The sequence below is a fragment of the Crocuta crocuta genome, unplaced genomic scaffold (assembly GCF_008692635.1).
Source record: "Crocuta crocuta isolate KB4526 unplaced genomic scaffold, BGI_CrCroc_1.0 scaffold625, whole genome shotgun sequence".
Lineage (NCBI taxonomy): Eukaryota > Metazoa > Chordata > Mammalia > Carnivora > Hyaenidae > Crocuta > Crocuta crocuta.
In genome coordinates, this window is record NW_027530192.1 from 228,300 (window position 1) to 248,785 (window position 20,486).

General features: G+C 43.5%; 1 protein-coding gene across 1 annotated transcript in view; it reads right to left on the reverse strand.

The window, feature by feature from the left end:
- Positions 1-20,486, reverse strand: part of DAB1 (DAB adaptor protein 1) — a 285,828-nt gene that overhangs the window by 64,322 nt on the left and 201,020 nt on the right. The window contains exons 4-7 of the mRNA XM_077765243.1: positions 5,536-5,667; positions 4,806-4,925; positions 4,307-4,345; positions 2,716-2,781 (exon numbers count right to left, since the gene is read on the reverse strand). Of these exons, the coding sequence (XP_077621369.1) occupies positions 2,716-2,781; positions 4,307-4,345; positions 4,806-4,925; positions 5,536-5,667 (357 nt within the window). The remainder of the gene's footprint in view (positions 1-2,715; positions 2,782-4,306; positions 4,346-4,805; positions 4,926-5,535; positions 5,668-20,486) is intronic.

Genomic DNA, 20,486 nt, shown 5'->3' on the forward strand with positions numbered 1-20,486 from the left:
CAGTTCGTGGGTTCGAGCCCCGCGTCGGGCTCTGTGCTGACAGCTAGCTCAGAGACTGGAGCCTGCTTCGGAGTCTGTGTCTCCCTCTCTCTCTGCCCCTCCCCTGCTCACGCTGTCTCTCTCTCTCAGAAATAAACTTAAAAAAAATTTAAAATCTGAGACTACCCTGGGCCAAGCTGAAGACTAAGAAACACTGCAGCCTTCTCAGGAGGAACAGCTGTGGAATACTCATTGGCCCTTGAAGCACAAAGAAGAGTGAGGCTCCTAATCACAGCTCCTTAAAAGCTCAGCCTTATCTTTGGGCCCAAGAGCTTATCTCGAGTTAAGCAAATTGAGGCCCAGCTGACTGGCATAACAAGAGAGGCGAACAGAGGGTGATAAAATATTCATTTCCTTAAATGGTACCTTCCTGCTAATGATGGACAGCTGGGAAGATCCGGGGGTCACAACTGTTAAAACAAGTGTGATTTTTAGATAGTGACTTGGAGCCTACACGGAATCTAATCATGAAACTCTGCGTCAGGATATTCTGGGCTGAGAAGAGCCTTGGGATTCATGCATTTACCGGAAGCAGAGAGACTTGGCTGGGAGTGGGGGTTCCGTCTCTTGTAGCCCTGTGACCTTGGACAAGACACCTTATCTGTGTGAGTCTCGGGGTTCTGTCTGGAAGGTGGGAATGATGGTGCAAGCCACACAGTCTTGTTGTGAGAGATAAGGTATTGCATGTAGATGTCAGCCCTCAATAAATGTTACCCAACACACACACACACACACACACACACACACACACACACACACTTTCTAAGGGTCTTGTTGCCCTGTAAAGTAAGTGAACCTGTTTCTTTAAAGAATCCCTGTCCTATGATAGGCAGTAGTTGCAAAAAGCAGCCAAGGACCTTGCCTAGGAGATACTTCAGTCTTAGTTGCTTGTTTTACAGATGAGTAAGCTGAGACTCGGAGAAGGAAAGGAACTTGAGTTGGTACTTGTACTATGATTCTGAATCCATACACTGTGTGAGTCAGGATGAAGCCTCTTCTTTACATCCTTCACACGATCTTGCTCCATTCTCATGCCAATGTGTGAGTTACAGAGAAACTACTCCCCTATCTTACCACTGGGGAAACTGAGGCTCCGAGAAGACAAGTGTTTTGCATACCACCACTCTGCCGAAGGCAGTTGGTGGTGCAGTCAGAACTGGAACCCCATGCTCTGCTTGCCTAGACCAGTTCTTCCTGCACACAGGCTGTCCTGCACCCTCAGCTATCTCCCATGGGGCTCGGTGGGTGCCCACTAAAATGGCGTGGTCAGGTTCAGAAACCTTGCACTGAGAAGCCCCATTTTGTCTTACAAGGTGCTTTTTCTTCAGAGGATGACTGGTTAATGGTTCCTTTGGCCTCATATTCAGACACCACAAGGTTGTAATAATTTAAAATTTGAGAACAAACATGTAAGTTTTCCATTTGAAGTTGGAAACTGTGTGAGCGCTGATTTTAAACAAAACTCCAGAGCACAACGTCACACTTGCATCCAATCCAGACTGACCCAGTGGAGAGAAATACTNCTGAGAACAAACATGTAAGTTTTCCATTTGAAGTTGGGAACTGTGTGAGCGCTGATTTTAAACAAAACTCCAGTGTGAGCACAACGTCACACTTGCATCCAATCCAGACTGACCCAGTGGAGAGAAATACTGAAGATTATTACTCCATGGGGCTGGTTTACACTGAGCTATTGGTAGTACTGATGTTATACTTTGGTCATTTACAGTTCTGTGCATTTGATGGAAACGGAAAATCTGTTTTACTTTCATTACACAAGTAGTGCATGCCCAAGGCAGAATAGCAGACCACACAACTGAGTGAGTTAAGAAAATTAAAATCACTTATTAAATATGCTAAATTTGTTCCCCTTCTTCCATAATGTTTATATTTCAAATTAAGGCTGAATTTCTAATTAGTAACAAATTGGATGTTGTCATATTTGTCTGATGTGTTGCTATGGTGAAGTTTCTCAAACTCTGATGGGCAAGCATGGGGGAGTTCGTGTGAGTCTTGCTTTTACTCACACTGGGTCTGATCTCTGCTCTAAATGGCTGTACAGCCCCTGGGGAAGCTACTCGACTTCTCTGGGTCTCAGTTTCCTCTCATAAAAGTGGGATTAAATACCTGCTTTATAGTTTGTGAGAATGAAGTGAGTCAAAACGTGTGTGTGGGGTTTGTCACAGAAGCAGACATTGAAGAATATTAATTTACCTTCCCTTCTGGAGGAGTCACACCTTGAGCAATATTTCCTTTCATTCAGTTAATATTTCCAGTGCTGTGTTCCAAAGGCGTTTGTTTTGGAATTTGTCCCTTATTTTCAGTAGTGCTTTTTAAAGAAATGTGATGAACCCAGTCTTTTGAGAAGTGAAGGACCCTTCTGTATCATGGATAACAACCCTCCAATGGGTTACTTTAGTAAAATGCAACGTTTGATTCTTAAGTCAGTTGGACATAGTTAAGATCCATTAACAATTAAAACATCGCACTCCACTGGCCATTAAGCATTTCTACAACAAGGTGTCAAAACTTCTGGTCAATTGGGAAAAGCCAACCACACGAAGGTATCGTCCATGAGCCTGAATGGCAGAAAGAGCTGTGTGACCATGTGAGGGGAGTGCCCTCGGTTCGGAGCATCTACTGGTATTACGGTAAGAGAGAGAAGCGATTTTATACCTGATAAATGTTTTCTTCCGTTTCGGGATCACGGATTGGCTCGTGTCCAGCCTCAAACACAATGTACTATTACGGAGCAGCCAGAGAGGAAAGGTCAGAGGGGAAGAAGAGAGAGGAAAAAAAAGGCATTTGGAATTCAGGATACAAATCACAGTGAGCATTAAAGAAATAGTCACAACAGAAAATACCCTCAAGAGACAAGTGGATTCCTGAAATACTGCAGGTGCCTTGCACACTTCGGCCATTTCTAACAAAAATAGCAAGGGTCTGATGGTCAGTGGTATAGGAGTGATTGCATGGACCCCTGCATATCTTTAGGAAGATGTAACTTCTTCATTCAATGGCATTTTGTCTCTGTAAGGTCTGCAAGTGCTTCGTTGTTGAGTGGGAATGACGTCTCCTGGGAACATCTGGGATCCCAACTTCATAATCTGGGTTACATCTGCTGCCCCCCTTTGCTACCCTAAAGCTCCCAACTCAGCTCTGAAGTGCTCAGAAACCCCAAACCTCGATATCCCATAAATAGCACCTTATTTTACATTCTTAGTTTTAAATACTGAAAATCACCTTTTTCCCTGTGCATGTTTCAGACTTTGAAGGACTGGGTCCTTTCAAATAGGGTGACAGTCTTCATTCTCTGGGCACCAGATAAACAGGGCAGAGTTCACATTCTAGACAAATTCTCACCCTCAGCGTTCCATAGCCAGGGCATGCCATTAGGCACATCTTTGGCTTTTGTTGGTCACATGCGCTAGAAATCTCTACTTGGTGTTATTCGTATTATATTATTTTACCCATATGATTTTATTTTTGTCATAGCTGTACCAGCTTTCTGTGTGGAAATAAGGCATGTGTGACACACACATGTAACTCATAAGTTTCAGGTTTTCTTTTAGCCCTACAAGCCCATCTTCTCACTCCTTCCTCTCCTGGGAATAAGCATGGGTGGGGCTGGGGTTGGTGGTGGGAGGCGTCCTCCTCCCTTTTCTCTGCATCTGTTTGTACAGAGCACATACTCCAAGAGAAGTCATCTCCAGCCACGCCTGGGCTGCAACCTTGAGAGCCCAGGGACACTTACTGGCTGGGACATCTCTAGGATCTCCGTTACTCTCCTCCCAGCGGCCCCTATGGTGTGAGCCAGACGATCAGAGGGGCCAGACAGATTTCTCCCCACAGCCTTCCCAAAGCTTACAGACTGCCCTTTGGGCTTGTTCTCAAATGTAGCCCAAACTCACTCCCCATCCCTGGTTCCTAACTCAGAGAAGCCTCCTCATGAACTTGGAACATACAAGTGACTCCTGATAACATCCACATCTGGGAATCAAACTTGTACAGATGGTGGAGGAGGCTGGGCAGGGGCAAGAAGTGGGAAGCGTGTCTCAAAATCCCGAGTTATGGATGCCAGCCGAACTTCTACTCATTTTTTATGGAAATTCACTCCTGGAGAGGCTGGGAGGCCTCATCCTCAGAAATAATCTGGGTCCCTTCTCCAGGCTCTACAGTCAGGGGTTCTTCAGGGCTCTGACAAAGTGTCTGTAGCACAGGCCTCGCAATTCCTGATCCTACAACCCCAAGTGGTTTCAGAAATTACCTGGTATACAGGATCTTCAACATCCTCTTCCAAAATTGTCTACAGCAGAGCGAGAGAAGGGAGGTTGAAAAGCAGAGCATATAAAGGAAGAGGTGTGAGACTCTGTTCAGAAATTACAGGACAGTAAAGAAACTAGTTCTGGGTAGGACAGGCTGCTGGGTCATTTCAGGGAGAAAGCACACAGGGAAGAAAAAAAAAAAAGCAGCCACCCTTCCCCCCGACGCCCACTGTCAACAATAGCAAAAGCAATTGCGTTTCTTCTGTTCTCCTGCCCAGAAATCTTCCTCGGGATTCAAGACTTTCTTTCATGTTCGGAATGTCACAGAATAAAAGATCACATCTAACGATTTGCTCTCGGTCCCTGAAATTTACCCGGGAACTTTGCATCTTTGTTTATGTCTGCTTGGCAGTGGGAGGACAGGACCTGACTGTCGGTTTTCACATCTGTGTATTTTAAGTTCTAGTCTTCCCTGGTACTCGGGTCAATTCACAGGTATACCTGATACACGGCTTGTTCACACTGCTTATCCTTTTGTGCCTTTTTTTCCAATTCTTCTCGTTGCTTCAATTCATAAATCAGTTGAAAGAGATCTCTCAGGTCCAGAATAACAGGTTCAGCCTGGAGTAGAAGGTGGGACGAAGTGCATTAGTAAGGGAATTGTGCTGAGCCATGCGGCCCACTTCTGTCTTCGCCTGGTACCCTCCCCCCCTCCGCAGCCCTTCCGCTTCCTGTTACACTGAGAGCATTCCATCTTTAATTAATTCCACCTTGTTTATATTGGTTTAGCAAATTGCATCTAGGCTAAAGTTCATTTCTTCGACTAATTATATTTGCAAATTCATAATAATCATAAGCATAAAAGGCACTGCTTTTATTTATTAGTAATTCCAAATACAATAAAATCAGGGTAGGCCTTATGCAAAACAGCTATTTGTTTTCTCTTATTTTCTTTGTAAATGAGGCTATGAACACAAGGAAACTTATTTGTGTAGTGTGTCTCCATCCAGCTTAATCAGAAAGGAAAATAATTAGTCATTAGAAAATACCCATTAGAAAAAAACAACCAGACCGGATGGGCCTGACCATATTTCCCTACTCGGAGGCTATCAGAGCGTCAGCATCGCTCCGTCTTACATCGGAGGTGGCCTTCAAACACCAGCAGTGTGACTGTATGCACTGTCCCCTGAAGCTACAAGGAAAGGGGCCCTCCTTGGATGGGGATACTCACCGCCTGGGCTGTTTTTATGGCAACAAATCTGTGATTCCCTTCTTTCCCACAAACGTATCCAAAGGCCCGGTGATCTGTGATGTCCTTTGCAATGTAGGAGATTTCGTGAACAGCATGATGATGCTGAAGGGCCTATCAGAGACAAAAGGAAGAACATATTTCATGGGACTTTCCCTTCGAGCTGTTGATCAATAAGAGATGTGTTTCAGCTACGTGTGAACAGGCCCGAAGGGCTTTGGAAAAGCTGCTGGGTCCAGATGGAAGGAAAAAAGAGCCACGCCTGCCCTTGAGAGATGGAGGCTTCCCTCCAAGGTCTTAGGGCTGTGACCAGGCAGATAAACAGGACTGCTCATATGCTGAATAAGCGTCTGTGGTGGTGGCTTCCTTCAAGCTTGCCAGAGCCAGTCAGTTAGCTCAAGGTGCAGGCTTCGGCTGCATCAATCTTTGTGAGACAGCCCCCTTGAAGTTCCAGCTTGATATTTAATACACTTCCATCCCCAGGGCCTCTGCTTGCCATGGTGGAAAAGTATAGGACGCCATTCACAGTCACAGAACTATACATTTGTATGGTGACAACCCTTTTTTTGACAGACAGTGACAGAGTGTCTCGGGGAATGAACACCTTCTTCTATCTTGTCCAGAGTCACCATCTAGGCTAAAGGTGGATACCCTTAGTTCTCAGGCTTTTCCTGGGCTGGTCCCTCTGTTTGCCCATTCTTCTATCCATTTGCCTGAGTCCTATTCTCTTTCAAAAGGACATCTGAGGGGTGCCTGGGTGGCTCAGTCGGTTAAGTGTCCACCTCTTGGTTTTGGCTCAGGTCTTGATCTCACAGTTTCATGCATTTCGGCCCCCAACTGGGCTCTGGACTGCCAGCTTGGGGGATTCTCTCTCTGCCCCTCCCCCACTTGCACTGTCTCTGTCTCTCTCAAAATTAATAAATAAACTTTAACCAAAGGACATTTGAATAGCACCACCTCTGTGAAATCTCCCCTGAGCGAGGCTAGCTTTTCCTTCCCCTGCAGACATAATTCCATAGAGCTTCAGTCTACTGATACCACAATTCCTGATAGATTCCTTGCACACAACTCCCTGGGCTCTTGCTTTCAAAGGCCTTCCTTCTCTGATGCATTTACCTGATTCCTTGTCTGTCTTCCCCACCAGGCTCCATCTGCCTCAACCCTGTCTTCCTAGAACCTTGTGCTGTACTTGACCCAGTCATTGAACTCAGGTACATCAGATAGTGGATCAGTAATTTGGTAATCCTTTGAAGCTGATCTCTCCACCTTTATTATCTAAGCTTCAACAAATAATGCTTGCCATCCTGTTGGTGATGATCATCTTTAGGACAATTTCCTATATTAAACCTACTTAAAGCAACCCCAAGTAAACAGTGCTCTGTGTAAAAGCTTGTATAGGCAGCTGGGCATTATATGATGTGCTTAAAGTCTTTATTAGGGGTCTTTTTGTTAAATTAAGGAATAAGAGCCTTTCATTCTAGTCACTTTGTGAGCACAAGGCACTCCCCGCACCTCTCTGGACCTTTGTTTATTCTTCTACTCAATGAGAAGTTTGTACCAGATCAAGGGCTCCTAACCCAAAGTCCTGGGTCTACTTGCATCATTAAAGGTAATAAAAAGAAGTCATAAGCGATTTTCAATGTTTCAAAAAGCTAAGCTAAGAAATTTGTAACTACTCTTAATTAAGACTACACATGTGCATGCAAATGAAAATGCCAAGTTCTTTTGGAATTGTATCAGGTTACTGCTGTACTCAGAGAAGATTCTCTTCAGCATTTAGTTATGGGTTTGAATAATTCAAGTAGGAAAGTGAATGATTACAAATACCCTTTTTTTTTCTGGTTGGACAACATCTTGTCCATTACCGAGTCCACAGAGGGAGGGAGACATGTGGCACAAAGGAACTTAGTTATGAACATGATGGGAATCTCTGGAGTAGATGTTCTGGAAGGTCTTATCCCATCGCCCAGATCCATTAGCCATTAGGACCGTGAATCACACAGCCAGTCTCTCAGGTCAGTGGGCATTTGTGATGTCATCACCTTAGTTCTGGACCACTGGCCTTGGCCTTCCAAAATGCTCATTCCCAGAGTGCTGTGATCTTTCTAGGCTTCTGACCTCATGAATCATTTCTGCAGTAGAATTTTGCTGTTGCACCTTAACCTTCTAGACTCTGATCACTCATCTACCTCTCTGACTGCACTTGGGACTCTCCTTCTAGGTCATGCCTTGTCGAGGTTGCACACTGACCACTGCACGTCATGTTTGGAGGGTGTTGTCACTGTCCAGTCACCCTAGCCCCTAACTGGTGGCAAGACAACTGTGTAATTCTAGTGAATTCTGACCCCAAAAAAAGTTGGCAAGGAAGGAAATGTCTGTTAGTGGAAGATGCAGAATCCATTTATTCTTATTTTATTAAGCGGACATACTTAGCTAGTGGAGGAAAATTGCTCAAAGAGTGGTTGCTTTTTCATGAGGTTAATGATGTAAAATTGATGAGATTTATATTCACACAACACGGGGGTATTGATTTATAGGCTTTTGTGAACTAGAATGGTATGCAGCAGGGGAAGGTGGGAGACAAAGATATTCTCCTTCTTTCCCTTTCCTCAAAGTATTTCTCTCTCTGCATAATGTGGAGAATGTTATCCACGTCTCCTATTAAATCAAAGTTTGACGACAGTACCTTATTGATTGCCAAGTGGAATATTGCTCTAAAATTAAACTGTGATTAGAAGTCTTCCTGGTGGAATTAGATTTGGAGATGATTGTGCAAGGGTAAAATATCACGTACTATGCAAGACAGCAGATGGAGATGCCTTCATTTATCTGGGAATCCTCATTAAGTGTTTTAAAATCAAAACATTTTTAACGCCTGATGATACCTAATATTGCCTCATGAAGTGTAGCTCTGGGCGTGCCTGAAGTGCCTAAACATATCTGTACCATGATCTTTTCCCAGAGTTAATTTTATGATATGTTAAAAAGGACTGCTGTGAAAGTGGCTCGCTTATTTGCAAACCAAGCATCATTGAGGGGATATGTCTCCACTTTCTCCAACCTCAAATGTGCAGACATAAAACAGATACTTGGAGATACAAACACATCAGAATCCTGATAATCCCTATGGTTGTACTACTGCATTCATATTGGCAGCTCCAAGGATCTTACAGATACCTGTTCACTGAGGCTCAAAACTGCTCCATGTCTTCTAGTAGACTTTATCAGCACAATCAAAGCCAAAGGAACCTTGAACATTATACTGTTTGATTGCATTTATAAAAGGACTGAAGGTCACCGAGAGTTCTGGAAGGACCAGTCCTGAATGCAGCCCTCATTCTCCCTACGAAGGATGACAAAGCACTGAAAAGAGGAAGCAAGTTTATGTAGATTCGGGGTCTCCACTCCTTAGACTCTTGCCTCCCCAGTCAAACAACAAAGCCATGATCCCAGACAAGCTGGGATGAGGAAGGGGAGAGCTGGCCAAGGAGGCCGAGTTGAAGCTGTTCAGGATTTTTACAGGGATCTGAGGCCAGAGAGGGTCATAAATCAGAAGGTTTGGAGTAGAGGCCAGGTCGCTATAAGGATCTCAAAGAAAAAGGTCAAGACAGCATGCTCTGGAAGTGAACTCTCACGAGCTTGTGGCTATCGTGGTGTCTGTTGGGCAGTCAGGCCGGAAAGGTGTGGTGAGGCCCTTGGTCATGGGAAATAAAGACCGCTTCATCCCAAGAGGGTTTTTATGGGGGAGTTTCTGGGGTGTCACGAGGGAGTAGGACTGAGCACTGGAGGGAGGAGGGAACACTGAGCCAGAAGAAAAGGGAGGGGGAAGGAAAGGCGGAGTCTGGTCTTCCTTCTTCCACATTTCCATTGGAAAACAGTTTGTCTTAGAAAAACTTAGTCTAGATACTAAAGTACTGCCCAAAATCAAAACAGGTATTTGCTTTTAAAAGTAGTCTTCAACGACATCTTTTTTTTTTTCTGCCACCACTTCGTTCTTCTCCCACTTGGCACCCTTCCCGTTACATTGTGGATGAAAGTTGTTAGTGAGGAATTCTAAGGACAGACCAGAGCTTAGCCTCCTCAATCTGGTCTGAACTTACTCCCACCACTGAACTTCAGCTGAGCCAGGCTACAGATAGTCTGAAAAAGCCCATCCCTGTGGCTTTCAGTTCTGCCCTTCCTCAAATCTGTGCCACTGTTCACATTTTCCCTGTCGAGTGCCCTCTTCATCCCCATCACCCATCTTTCAGTGACTCCACATAACTAAGTCATACATGTGCTTCCAGGCTAGCTCCAACAGCATGCTTGTCCAAGGAACCTTCCCTGACTCCCCTATTTCTCTCGGTGATCATTCCTGTCCCTAGACCTTGCTGCACTGTACTTGTTCTTCTATCTAGGATGCTTCACACGTCTTCATTTTGTTTCACGTTTATCCTTTCATCCACTTATTCATACCATGTGTATTTACTGAGTACCTGCTATGTTCCAGGTCTCATGCTTAGCCCTACATCCACCTAGATTATTAAAACATAGCCCCTTCCCTGAGGACCTTGCAATCTCATAAAAACAGGCAGGAAAAGAAACCAATGACTGTAATATAGTAAGACGAACTTATATTAAAGGTGTGCATAGAGTGTTACACTGGCTCAGAACAGGGATGGGGAAGGGCTTCGGGGAAGACTTGACAAAGGATCTGGCCTTGAACTGAATCTCAAAGGCTAAGGGCAAACCTCCAGAAAATCATGAGAAAGGGCAGTCTAGGCAGAAAGGACCAAACATTCCCAGGGAAAAAAAAATATCCACCAGGATTCAAGGGAGTCAACAAACAAAACAAAATGAAACAAAACCTCTGTGTCCCTGTTTTCTCTCTACTTAGGGGTTGTTAGCTTCTTGAGACAAAGTTCCATGTTTAATTCATCTCAGTCTCCTCCAGCTCCTAATATTGTTCCCTTTGAACAGTAATTGCTAAATAATGTTTGAAGAGCTACAGAAGGAAGGAAGAAAGAACCACACTATCTGGAGACATGTGCGGCGTGAGGTAGTTGCTCAATAAATGCTCGATGAATGACTGAATCAGGTTAATTCATGACATTTCGCACAGGACTCATTCTGTGAACAGAGGGTTTCTTATCTGATCATCATTAAATCTTTTTTTTTTCTTAACATTTCCATGAGCCATTTACCAATGTTTAAATGAAGTATCAAATTGTTTGGAGGGTTACCATCTGACAGAATAAATTACAGAGGAGACTTAATTTGTAGTACGGTTCAATACAACCAATTAAATACAGTATGGATTGGAAAGTCATCTACTCTGACTTCACCACTAGCTTTTTTTAAAGAATAAATCCTACCCTATTTAGCTTTCATATTATTCATGTGTATGTGTATGTGTGTGTGTTTGTGTGTGTGTGTGTGTGTGAGTGTGTGTGTATAGGAGTGTGTGCTTTCTCGAGGCAATACCAGTCACAGGAAAAATACCCACCAGGATTCAAGTGAGTTAACAAAAACAAAACAGCAAAGCAGATACGCAGATAGACACAGAATAAAAATAGATACATGAAAAATACACTACTTCACACTACAGGCAATTACAGTAGTTAAAACCTCACAAGACAAAGGCAGGCCCAGGCTCATTATAAAGGCCTTTCTCTTTCCTAACACATTTTTGGATGCGTTTACTGCATCACAGTGCCAATGAGGCTGGGAAGCAACCTCTGTACCACCCCCAGGCACCCCATCATGAAATGCTCAGTGGAGCCGGTCAGAGTGAATTCTTCCTTGAGCTCCCATCCTGAAATCTTCTAGAACGTTTTATTCAAGGACAAAACCAAATTTCCAAACATTGAGTCTCTAGCTGGAAGGGCATTGTGATAGCAGAGGGAAGAATATGGACTCTGGAGCCAGAGAGAACACAATTCAAACCCAAGCATTATCATTTACCAGATGTGTAGCTTCAGGCACGTCTTTCTAACTTTCTGAGCCTTATTTTCTCTTTTTGTATGATATGAAGAATGATAAAGAACCTGAAATGTTGTTGGAAATATTAAATTAATTCATATAAAATGTACCAGATATAAATGAAATGCTATTTTCCCCCACCAGAATGAAAAAAAAGAACAGATAATACCCAGTGTCAAGAGAAGTATAGGGAAATATACTTTCTTGGGCTACTGGTTTTCTATGTGTTCACTGGGGATAATAATAATAACTCTCTCATGGTCCTGTTAGGAGGCTGGATGACTTACGGGTATGTAAAGGGCTTGGAACAGTGTGAAACACGGAGCAAGGGCTGTGTAGATTTTGGCCATTATGGTTACTTTTATTGTTTGTGGGAGTGTGATTTGGTGCAACTTTTCTGCAGGGCTGCATATTTCAAAGCCTTAAAGACATGCATAAACTTTGACCCATGATTCTTCTTGTAGGGATTCAATTATCTGTAAATCATGTAAGATGTGTGTGGGCAAAGACTTGGACACAACTATTCCCCACAGTGCTGTAAGAAATAGTGACAGATTAGGAATGTTTGAAATGTTGAGCGCTAACTGGTTGCAGAAACTGCACTGTGCCGTACGAGGAAATAATATGAGGTAGCTGGAAATCATCTGGGGAATGTTATGAATTTTCGGCATGGAAACCTATTCACAATATTCTGTTGAATTAGAGAAAACATATTGCAAATACTATGTTAAATACGATCCTGTTTTTGGAAAAAAGTATGCATATCCATATATATGTATAAAAAGTCTAGAAGTATGTCTGGCAACATCTTAATGAGAGTTCTCTCTTGAGTGGTGGAATTACTAGCAACTTTTAGAATCTGACTATTTGCTTATTTATACAAATTACAAAAATTATAGTTATATTAATTACATAAATACTAAGCATTAAATAAGCATTAAAATAGTAATAAGTATACAGGGGAGCCTGGGTGACTCAGTAGGTTGAGGATTTGACTCTTGATTTCAGGTCAGATTATGATTTCACTGTTTGTGGGATCAGCCCCACGTCAGGCTCTGCACTGTCAGCATGGAGCTTGCTTGGAATTTTCTCTCTGCCTCTCTCTGCTCCTCCCCTATTCCCTCTCTCTCAAAATACGTAAATAAACTTACAAAAATATTAATAAGTATTAAAGGAAGAACATAAGATGCTTCTTTCTTTCTTGTTTGGATTCAGTGATCAATGTGTGTACCAACATCTATACATTTCTACACTTGTCCTTGAGCCCATTCAGCCTCCATCACTCTCCGCCCCCACAACTGCATCTTGTCAAGGGCACCCCCCAAAAGCCTTCGGTCTGTCCATCCTTCTTCATCTCCACTACCAGACTCAGGTCACAGCTACTATTTCCAACCTGGATAAAAACTCAGCCACTCAACCACTTCTGAGAATCTCTGCTGTGATCATCCCACTGCAGAGGAAGGGACTGAGACAAAATCTGATAAATGTGATCAAGGCTATCTCATACGTAAAACACATCAAAGACTCTTCAGATAAAGACCAAGATCTTTGCCAGGGCCTCTGTCCACCTCCCCAGGGTCTCTCACCATGGTTCCCCTTGCTTCCTACCACACCGGCAGCCATTATTCAGACTTTCAGAAGTGCTGCCCTCCCACCTCAAGGTTTTGCACAGGCTACTCTATCCAGCTAGGGCACTCAATGCCTCCTTCCTCAGACCTCAGCACCGATGTCTGTTCCCCTCTAAAGTCTTCCCTGACTTTCCAGTAGGGACCTGGTTCCCATGCCACATGTCTTCTTAGCTTGTTGGACTTTTCCATGTGGGGCAGCTGCTGAGTTAGTCACTATGGATACAGACTCATACACATAACAGCTCCAGGATGGCAGCAACAATATCAGTAGTTTTTCCTGATCTCATCCTGAGCATCAAATACAGTGCCTGGCATAGAGCAAGCAAACAGCACATATACACTTTTTATTATTAAAATGTACCACTTTAACCATTTGTAAGTGTACAGTTGTGTGGCATGAAGTACATTCACACTGCTCTGCAGCACCTAGTCTAGACTTTGTCATCTTCCGAAACTGACAGCCTGTACCACTAAATACTACCCCACCTTTCCCTCCCCCAGCCCCTGGCAACCGCCTCCACCTTCCTATCTCGATGAGTTTGTCAGTACCTATTCTTAATGAATAACTTGAATGAACGAATCTGTCAGCAGGACCCTGAGTCCAAGTCTCTCCTTGAACCCTTCACTCAAACTCTGCCTTTAGGGCTGTCTTCCTCACTAAGCCTTTACTTCCCTAGCTGTTAAAATGAAGAGGCTGTATTCAATAAGCACTTATGTCCTGTTTTGCTCCAGATACTTTAAAAAATTTTTAAACTATCTTTTAATGTTTATTCATTTTTGAGAGAAAGAGAGACAGAGCATGAGTGAGAGAGGGGGGAGAGAGAGGGAGACACAGAATCCGAAACAGGCTCCAGGCTCTGAGCTGTCAGCACAGAGCCTTACATGGGGCTCAAACTCATGAACTGCGAGATCATGACCTGAGCCGAAGTTGGAGGCCAATCGAATCAACTGAGCCAACCAGAGGCCGGCTGCTCCAGACACTTCTTTGATTCCTTTTTAAATTTTATAACAACATAACATCTGTAAAAGACAGCTTCTTTTTAGTAGCTCTCAAAATATGTCATAGACACACAGCTCTGCATTATCTACAATAGGCGAATTATGGAAGCAGCCCAAGTGTCCACCGACTGATGACTGTATGAAGATGATGTGATATATATACACACACACATATATATACATATACATACACATATGTATACATATGAATGATATTATGTCACATATGTTATTATTTTCATATTATATTATTATATACTATTATATATCTATAAGGGAATATTACTCAGTCATAAAAAGGATGAAATCTTGCCATTTGCAACTGACATGGATGGAGCTATAGAGTATTATGCTAATAAGTCAGAGAAAAACAAATACGATATGATTTCACTCACGTGGAATTTAAGAAGGAAAACAAATGAGGAAAGGGGGAACAAAGAGAGAAAGGCAAACCAATTCTCTCTCAGCTGCAGAGAGCAAACGGATGGTTACCAAATGGAAGGTGGGTGGGGCGATGGGGAAAATAGGTGATGGGGATTAAGGAGGGCACTTGTGATGGGCATCGGGTACTGTATGGAAGTGCTGAATCACTATATTGTACACCTGAAACTAATATAACACTGTGTGTTCACTAACCAGAATTTAAATAAAAATTAAAAACAGTACATGCTACACACAAAAAATTAACACACAGCAAACACACGGTTCTAAAAGATGTGAATGAAGTCCTTGCCTAAAAATAGGGAGGTGAACTAGTTAACTAGCTGAGAGCATTCTAGACCTATGATTTAGACCTAAATTTGTCTAACAGGCAAAGTGGAGCCAGGTGTGCCTAATCAGTTAGCAATCACCAGAGTGACAATGAGGCAGAATTCTGTTCCAAAAACATGAAAACCACCTTACACAGGAAACTGGCTTCCATGTGAAATGCTAGTTTCCTAACACTGGGGTTCCATCAAAATTCCACATCCCATGACTAAGGACAGTCAGGGTTGGTAGTGGGTTGGACTCCTGTCCTCTCTCTTTCAATTCACATTCACCCCCTACAGCCCTTTGGTGCCAGGCGCTCTGGGATGACCAAGGCACAGCCCGGGCTCTCAAAAGCCAGCAAAAAGTGTGTATGTGTGGAAGGGAGGGGGCTCCTTTTCTGTTCAACACTCAGAATAGTTTGCATATTGTGCTGTCCTGCTCCTATTTCCAAAAGGGGTGTAGTGTGATGGAAGGGAATCTCAGTTTTGTGGCCGTGGGCAAGTCACCTTACCTCATTGAGCCTCAGTTTTTTTTTTTCACCTGTAAAATGGGAATGATTGCTTCCTCACAGAGAGGAAATGAGGAACGTCACTTGAAGTGCCTAGCAGTATATCTGGTAGATGGTAGACTCTTAATACTTCAGATATTTTCCCCAGTCAACTGAATTGAAGATTCTCAATCTACTGGACTACACAGTGTTCAATCACCAAGCATGCCTCCCTCAGGTAAGGACTTTCTTAGAGCTGACAGGATAATAGTCCTCGAGTATACAAAGGCTGGTGAGAACCAGAGTCTACTGGGAAATCAATTTACCAGAAAAGGGAGAGGAACTGAGAGCTAGGGAAGAGTCTGTCTCTCTGTCTCTTTCTCTCCTTTCTTTTTTGCGTGGTGGGGAGGCACAGTGGGAGAGCGAGAACCTTAAGCAGCCTCCATGTTCAGCGCAGAGCCTGATGCAGGGCTCTATCCCACGACCCTGGGATCATGACCTGAGCCGAAATCAAGAGTCGAACACTTGACCAGCTGAGCCACCCAGGCGCCCCAGGGAGAGTTTTAAATGTTATGTCATCAAAGAACCCAGATGGTGTCAACCTGGGAAATTTAATTCTGTAGTTTTCAGTTATATAAATCAGTGGATTCCTTTTGTGGTTTAAGACAGCTGGAGGTGGATTTTGTATTATTTGCAACTAAGATTTCTGAGCAATATAGTGATCATCATTATCCCCATCTCAGGAGGAAGCAGGCTCAGAAAGAAGTGACCTGCCCGAGGAATGGCAGGTTGACATGAGCTTCCAGCAAGTCTCATCGGCACGCAAGTCTATGCTCGTTTATGGCTAGCAGTATTTAATCCTGGAATTGCAACCTCGAATTTGCTTTGGGTATATATTAGGATAAAACAAATGCATAAGTATAGTGTTATTAGAAAGCAGGATTTTCAGTGAAAGAAAAATGAGATACAAACACGAAAGAAATAACCAGATAATTTTAAGCTTGAAGTGGAAATACCAACACGAACTCATGGCTTTAAAACTAGACTCCTACCACTGCTCACGGAAAGGGCCCAGAAGCAACGAAACCCCAGTAGCGATGAACACACCTAATGTGGCTATTTACTATCTAGCTATCTAGTTATTTATTGATCTCTAACCTAGCTAGAGAGAAAGAGAGTCAGAGAAAGCAAATATGACGAAAGGGGAAATGCTGTTTGAACGTTTTCATGATGGCATGTTGGAGAAAAACGGGAAATTCCAGCATGCCCCTTCACCCACCTCCCGCTCTCCCTCTCTCTGAGAATAGGAGAAACCAAGGCACTGAGCATTTCAAGAGCTTAATTGAAAGTAGGCTGCAGACAAAAGGCCTTTATCAAGTCCACCTCAGGCAGCCGTTGGTCCAAAGCATAAGGGGGCCGTTCAGCGCACTCTGAAGCACGCACAACTACAGCTGCTGGGTCCCTTTGTTCCTTGCTGCCTTCCCACGGCCAGCATAAATAAACATCCCCGGTACCTCTCTATTTTTAACAACAACATCTTCAAAAGTTCAGGTTGAATAAACATGGGAACAATTTATACTTCTGAAACTCTGCGGGAAAAAATCCCCAACTTAGAAGATTCTCTAAATATGCATAGGAATTGAGATTTTTATTTTCATTATATTAAAAAGAAAAGGTACTATTATTAGTGCCTACTCTGTGCTCAGCACCATGTCAGGCACTCTACATATGCAATCCTCATTTACTCCCCTCCACTCTTCCTATCATTTCTTCTTTTACTGCTGAGGTGACGAGACACAGAGAGGGTGGATAACTAGCCCAGGTCACACCGCTAAGGTAGACTGACCCTAGATCACTGGTAGTTATGGCTGGCTCCAGCCTCTACAGCCTCTGTGCACTAAATACAGCTTTGGATGTACTTTAACTGCTTATGTTCTCATTCGCCTAAAATTCTTATTTTTATTTCTGTTTGTTTCTGCATGAAGAAGCCTAATAACCATGGTAGGTGTTTAGTAATATAACCAATGATTTCAACATTTTAGCTTATGGTGTAAAATTATTGTAGCAAGTAGGTAAATGAGTGCGGATGAATGGAAATGAAACAGCACGTTTTGCTACAAGTCACTGCAGAAATGAGGTCATTGTATTTAATGGAAAATTACTTTTTGTGTTGTAACCAATCTGAAATTAACCTCTGCTTTGGTCACAATGAAATCTGAGTGCCAGACAGAAACTTACAAAAATGGATGCTTTGACTAAATAAAACACAGCCAATGGAAAGAACAGTGGATTAGGAGGGAGTGAGATGGCTGTATTCCAGGTCCTGGTATCTTCATTTATAAATTGAGGTGGGTAACTGGTGTTGGTACATGTGTTTTCTATGATCTATTTTGCTAAGACAATACATGACTTTGAACAGTCATGAGTTGGCCTCTGAAATCTAGATCCATTATGGACTATTTGTGTCAACTTGGACAAATCACCTCACTTCTCTGAACCTCGGCACTCTCATCTATGACCCCATCAGATTGGGCGAGAACACTAAAATAGATCATTCTGCTAAAATTCCAACGATCCTGCCTGGCGCCCTAGTGATGCTTAATAAATGGTAGTTCCTCTCCTGCTCCAAGACTCTGTTAGCTGACTTGTTTGTCATTGTCACATGCTGAATTGTGCCCTCCCAGAGTTCATGTTGAAGTCCTAAACTTTGAGACTTCAGACCGTGTATATGGAAATAGTGTTACAGATGTAATTACTTAAAATTAGGTCATATTAGAATAGGGTGTGACTCTGATCCAATATGACTGGTGTTGTTATGAAAAGGGGAAATTTGGGCACAGACACACAGATGGGGGGAAGACCCTGAAAACATGAAGGCAGAGGTTGGGGTGATGTGTCTATAAGCTAGGGAGTACCAAAGATTGTTAGCAAACTACTAGAAACTAGAAGATGGGCTCGGGACAGACCCTCTGCCACAGTCCTCATGAGGAATACTCCTTGCCAAAATCTTGATCTAAAAACTGTAGCATCTAGAACTATGAAACAATAGATTTCTGTTGTGTTAAGCCTCTCAGCTGTGGTAATTTATTGTGTGGAGGGGAGAGGTGGCTAGGAAAGGAATATAGTCATTCCCTTAATTTCATGGCCACACCTACACCTCTTTGTTTGAAGAGTTGCCCGAGAGAATACAGTGGTCAAAAACCAAATCTTAGGCATCCAGTCCTATTTGCTCCCTCAGCAAGCCTTCATTTTCCCATCTGTAAAATGAGGGGGCAGAACTGGTTCCTGCCAGCTTTGCTCTGCTTTTCAATCCTGGAGAGCCAACCCTTCAGTTTTCCCATTGCTGCCAGATCTTGCTACTTAAATCAGAAGCTGAGTGGAGTGCAGCGCTGTGCAATTTACAGCTGCATCTGTCCAATTATTTCCCATTTAGTGCTGTGCGGCATTTCCCCAAATACACCGCCAAACCACTGAGGTGGTGGGCTGAGCTCTCTGAGTACCAGGATCAATTGGTTCTCTTACACTAATTGGCCCCATGATTTGTTAGGCTGTTGCCTTGGAAAATGAACTGTCAGTAAAAGAAATTAGTATGGAATTGTCCCCTTCGTTGGAAAGGCACCAAATACTACCCTGTAGCTATCTTCTTAAACTCGCCTTAAAATTTTAGAGGGGATATTGACATGAACTAATAAATTACTAAACCTCGGTTCTGTCATTTGCCTGTTGAGATGAGAAAAGTAAGGCTCAGAGGGATGAAAGAACTGGCCCGATCAATGTTCAATCAATGGTGAAGTTCAGAGCTGGTGCAAGAAGTCAGTGTGATGGCAAAGTTCATGACCATTTTAGTACATCAGGTGGTCTCCTTAAAAGCTGTGATCATCAGGTTCTGCCCAGCTCTCTGCTCATGTATCCCTCCATCCCCTCCCTTCTGGCATGTGTCTGTGTACCAGACTTGGAGACAGGTGTATGCAAATGAGGACAGGTGTAGGGAAGACCAGCTCAGTCACTCAGTGCTTCCTGCATCAAAACCCACAAGCTGCTGGCCCAGGTCTGACTCATCGCCATGACTCAATTCCAGAGCGGGCATCTTCCTTGACCCAGAAATTCTGCGTCAGGTGCTGTGCTGGGTGCTGGGGACAAAATGATAGAGCTGGCAAGATGCTTGCCCTTGAGGGGCTCACAGTCTCTGGGGAGATGGGGGGTCAGGTGCCTCTGTTTAGTGTTTTCAAAGAACCCCATTCCCTTTCTTCCTAATGCATAATAGCACAGTCTGTAATAGCCCCTTCACTTGTAATTACCTGGTTAATGTGTGTCTTCTCCGTTAGGCTGTGAAGACAACGAAATCAGCCCCTGTATCAGTTCCTGACTCACCCATGCATTGCCAGCACCCAGCAAAGTGCATGATCCATACCGGAAAATCAGTGATGATCTGCTGAACGAATAAGTGAGCACTGTGTCCATGCCGTTACGAAGGCAAGAGCAGGGCAGAAATTAGCCTAACTGGTAGGAGCTGACCAGGTAAAAGCTAGTGACTGTGGGTGTGATTGGGGTTGAGATATTCCATCTTGATGGATAACAAAGAGACAGGAAGCTACAAAATAGTACGTGATAGAGAGGGAATTGCAATCAATTTTTAGATTATTAGGCCATAAAGTGCCAGGCAGAGAGTGACAGTGTGAGAAGGTAAGCAGGGGTCAGGGGATTCAGGACTTTGAAGGCCACTTTAAAAAACAGGGGAAAGGGGGTGATGGGCATGGAAGAGGGTACTTGTTGGGATGAACACTGGGTGTTATATGGAATCCAACTTGACAATAAACGATGAAAGAAAAAAAGTTAAAAAATAAATAAATAAGAAAATAAAAACATCTGGGATGCCAAGAACTGTCAGCTCCTTTCCACTCGACTCTGTTGTGGCTTTCAGTTACAGCTGGCTGACCCTTTCAGCTGGCTGCAGATTGAGTCTTCCTTCAGGCTAGAGAAGGACAAGGAGCTGAACAGCCTTTCCTAGCTGGGACCATGGGACGGTGGCCATTTCCAGGGCCCTGGCCACTGCAGCTGGGCCTGTACGAGCAGAGCCACAGGCTTTCTGGGCTGGTCACAGCCTGGCA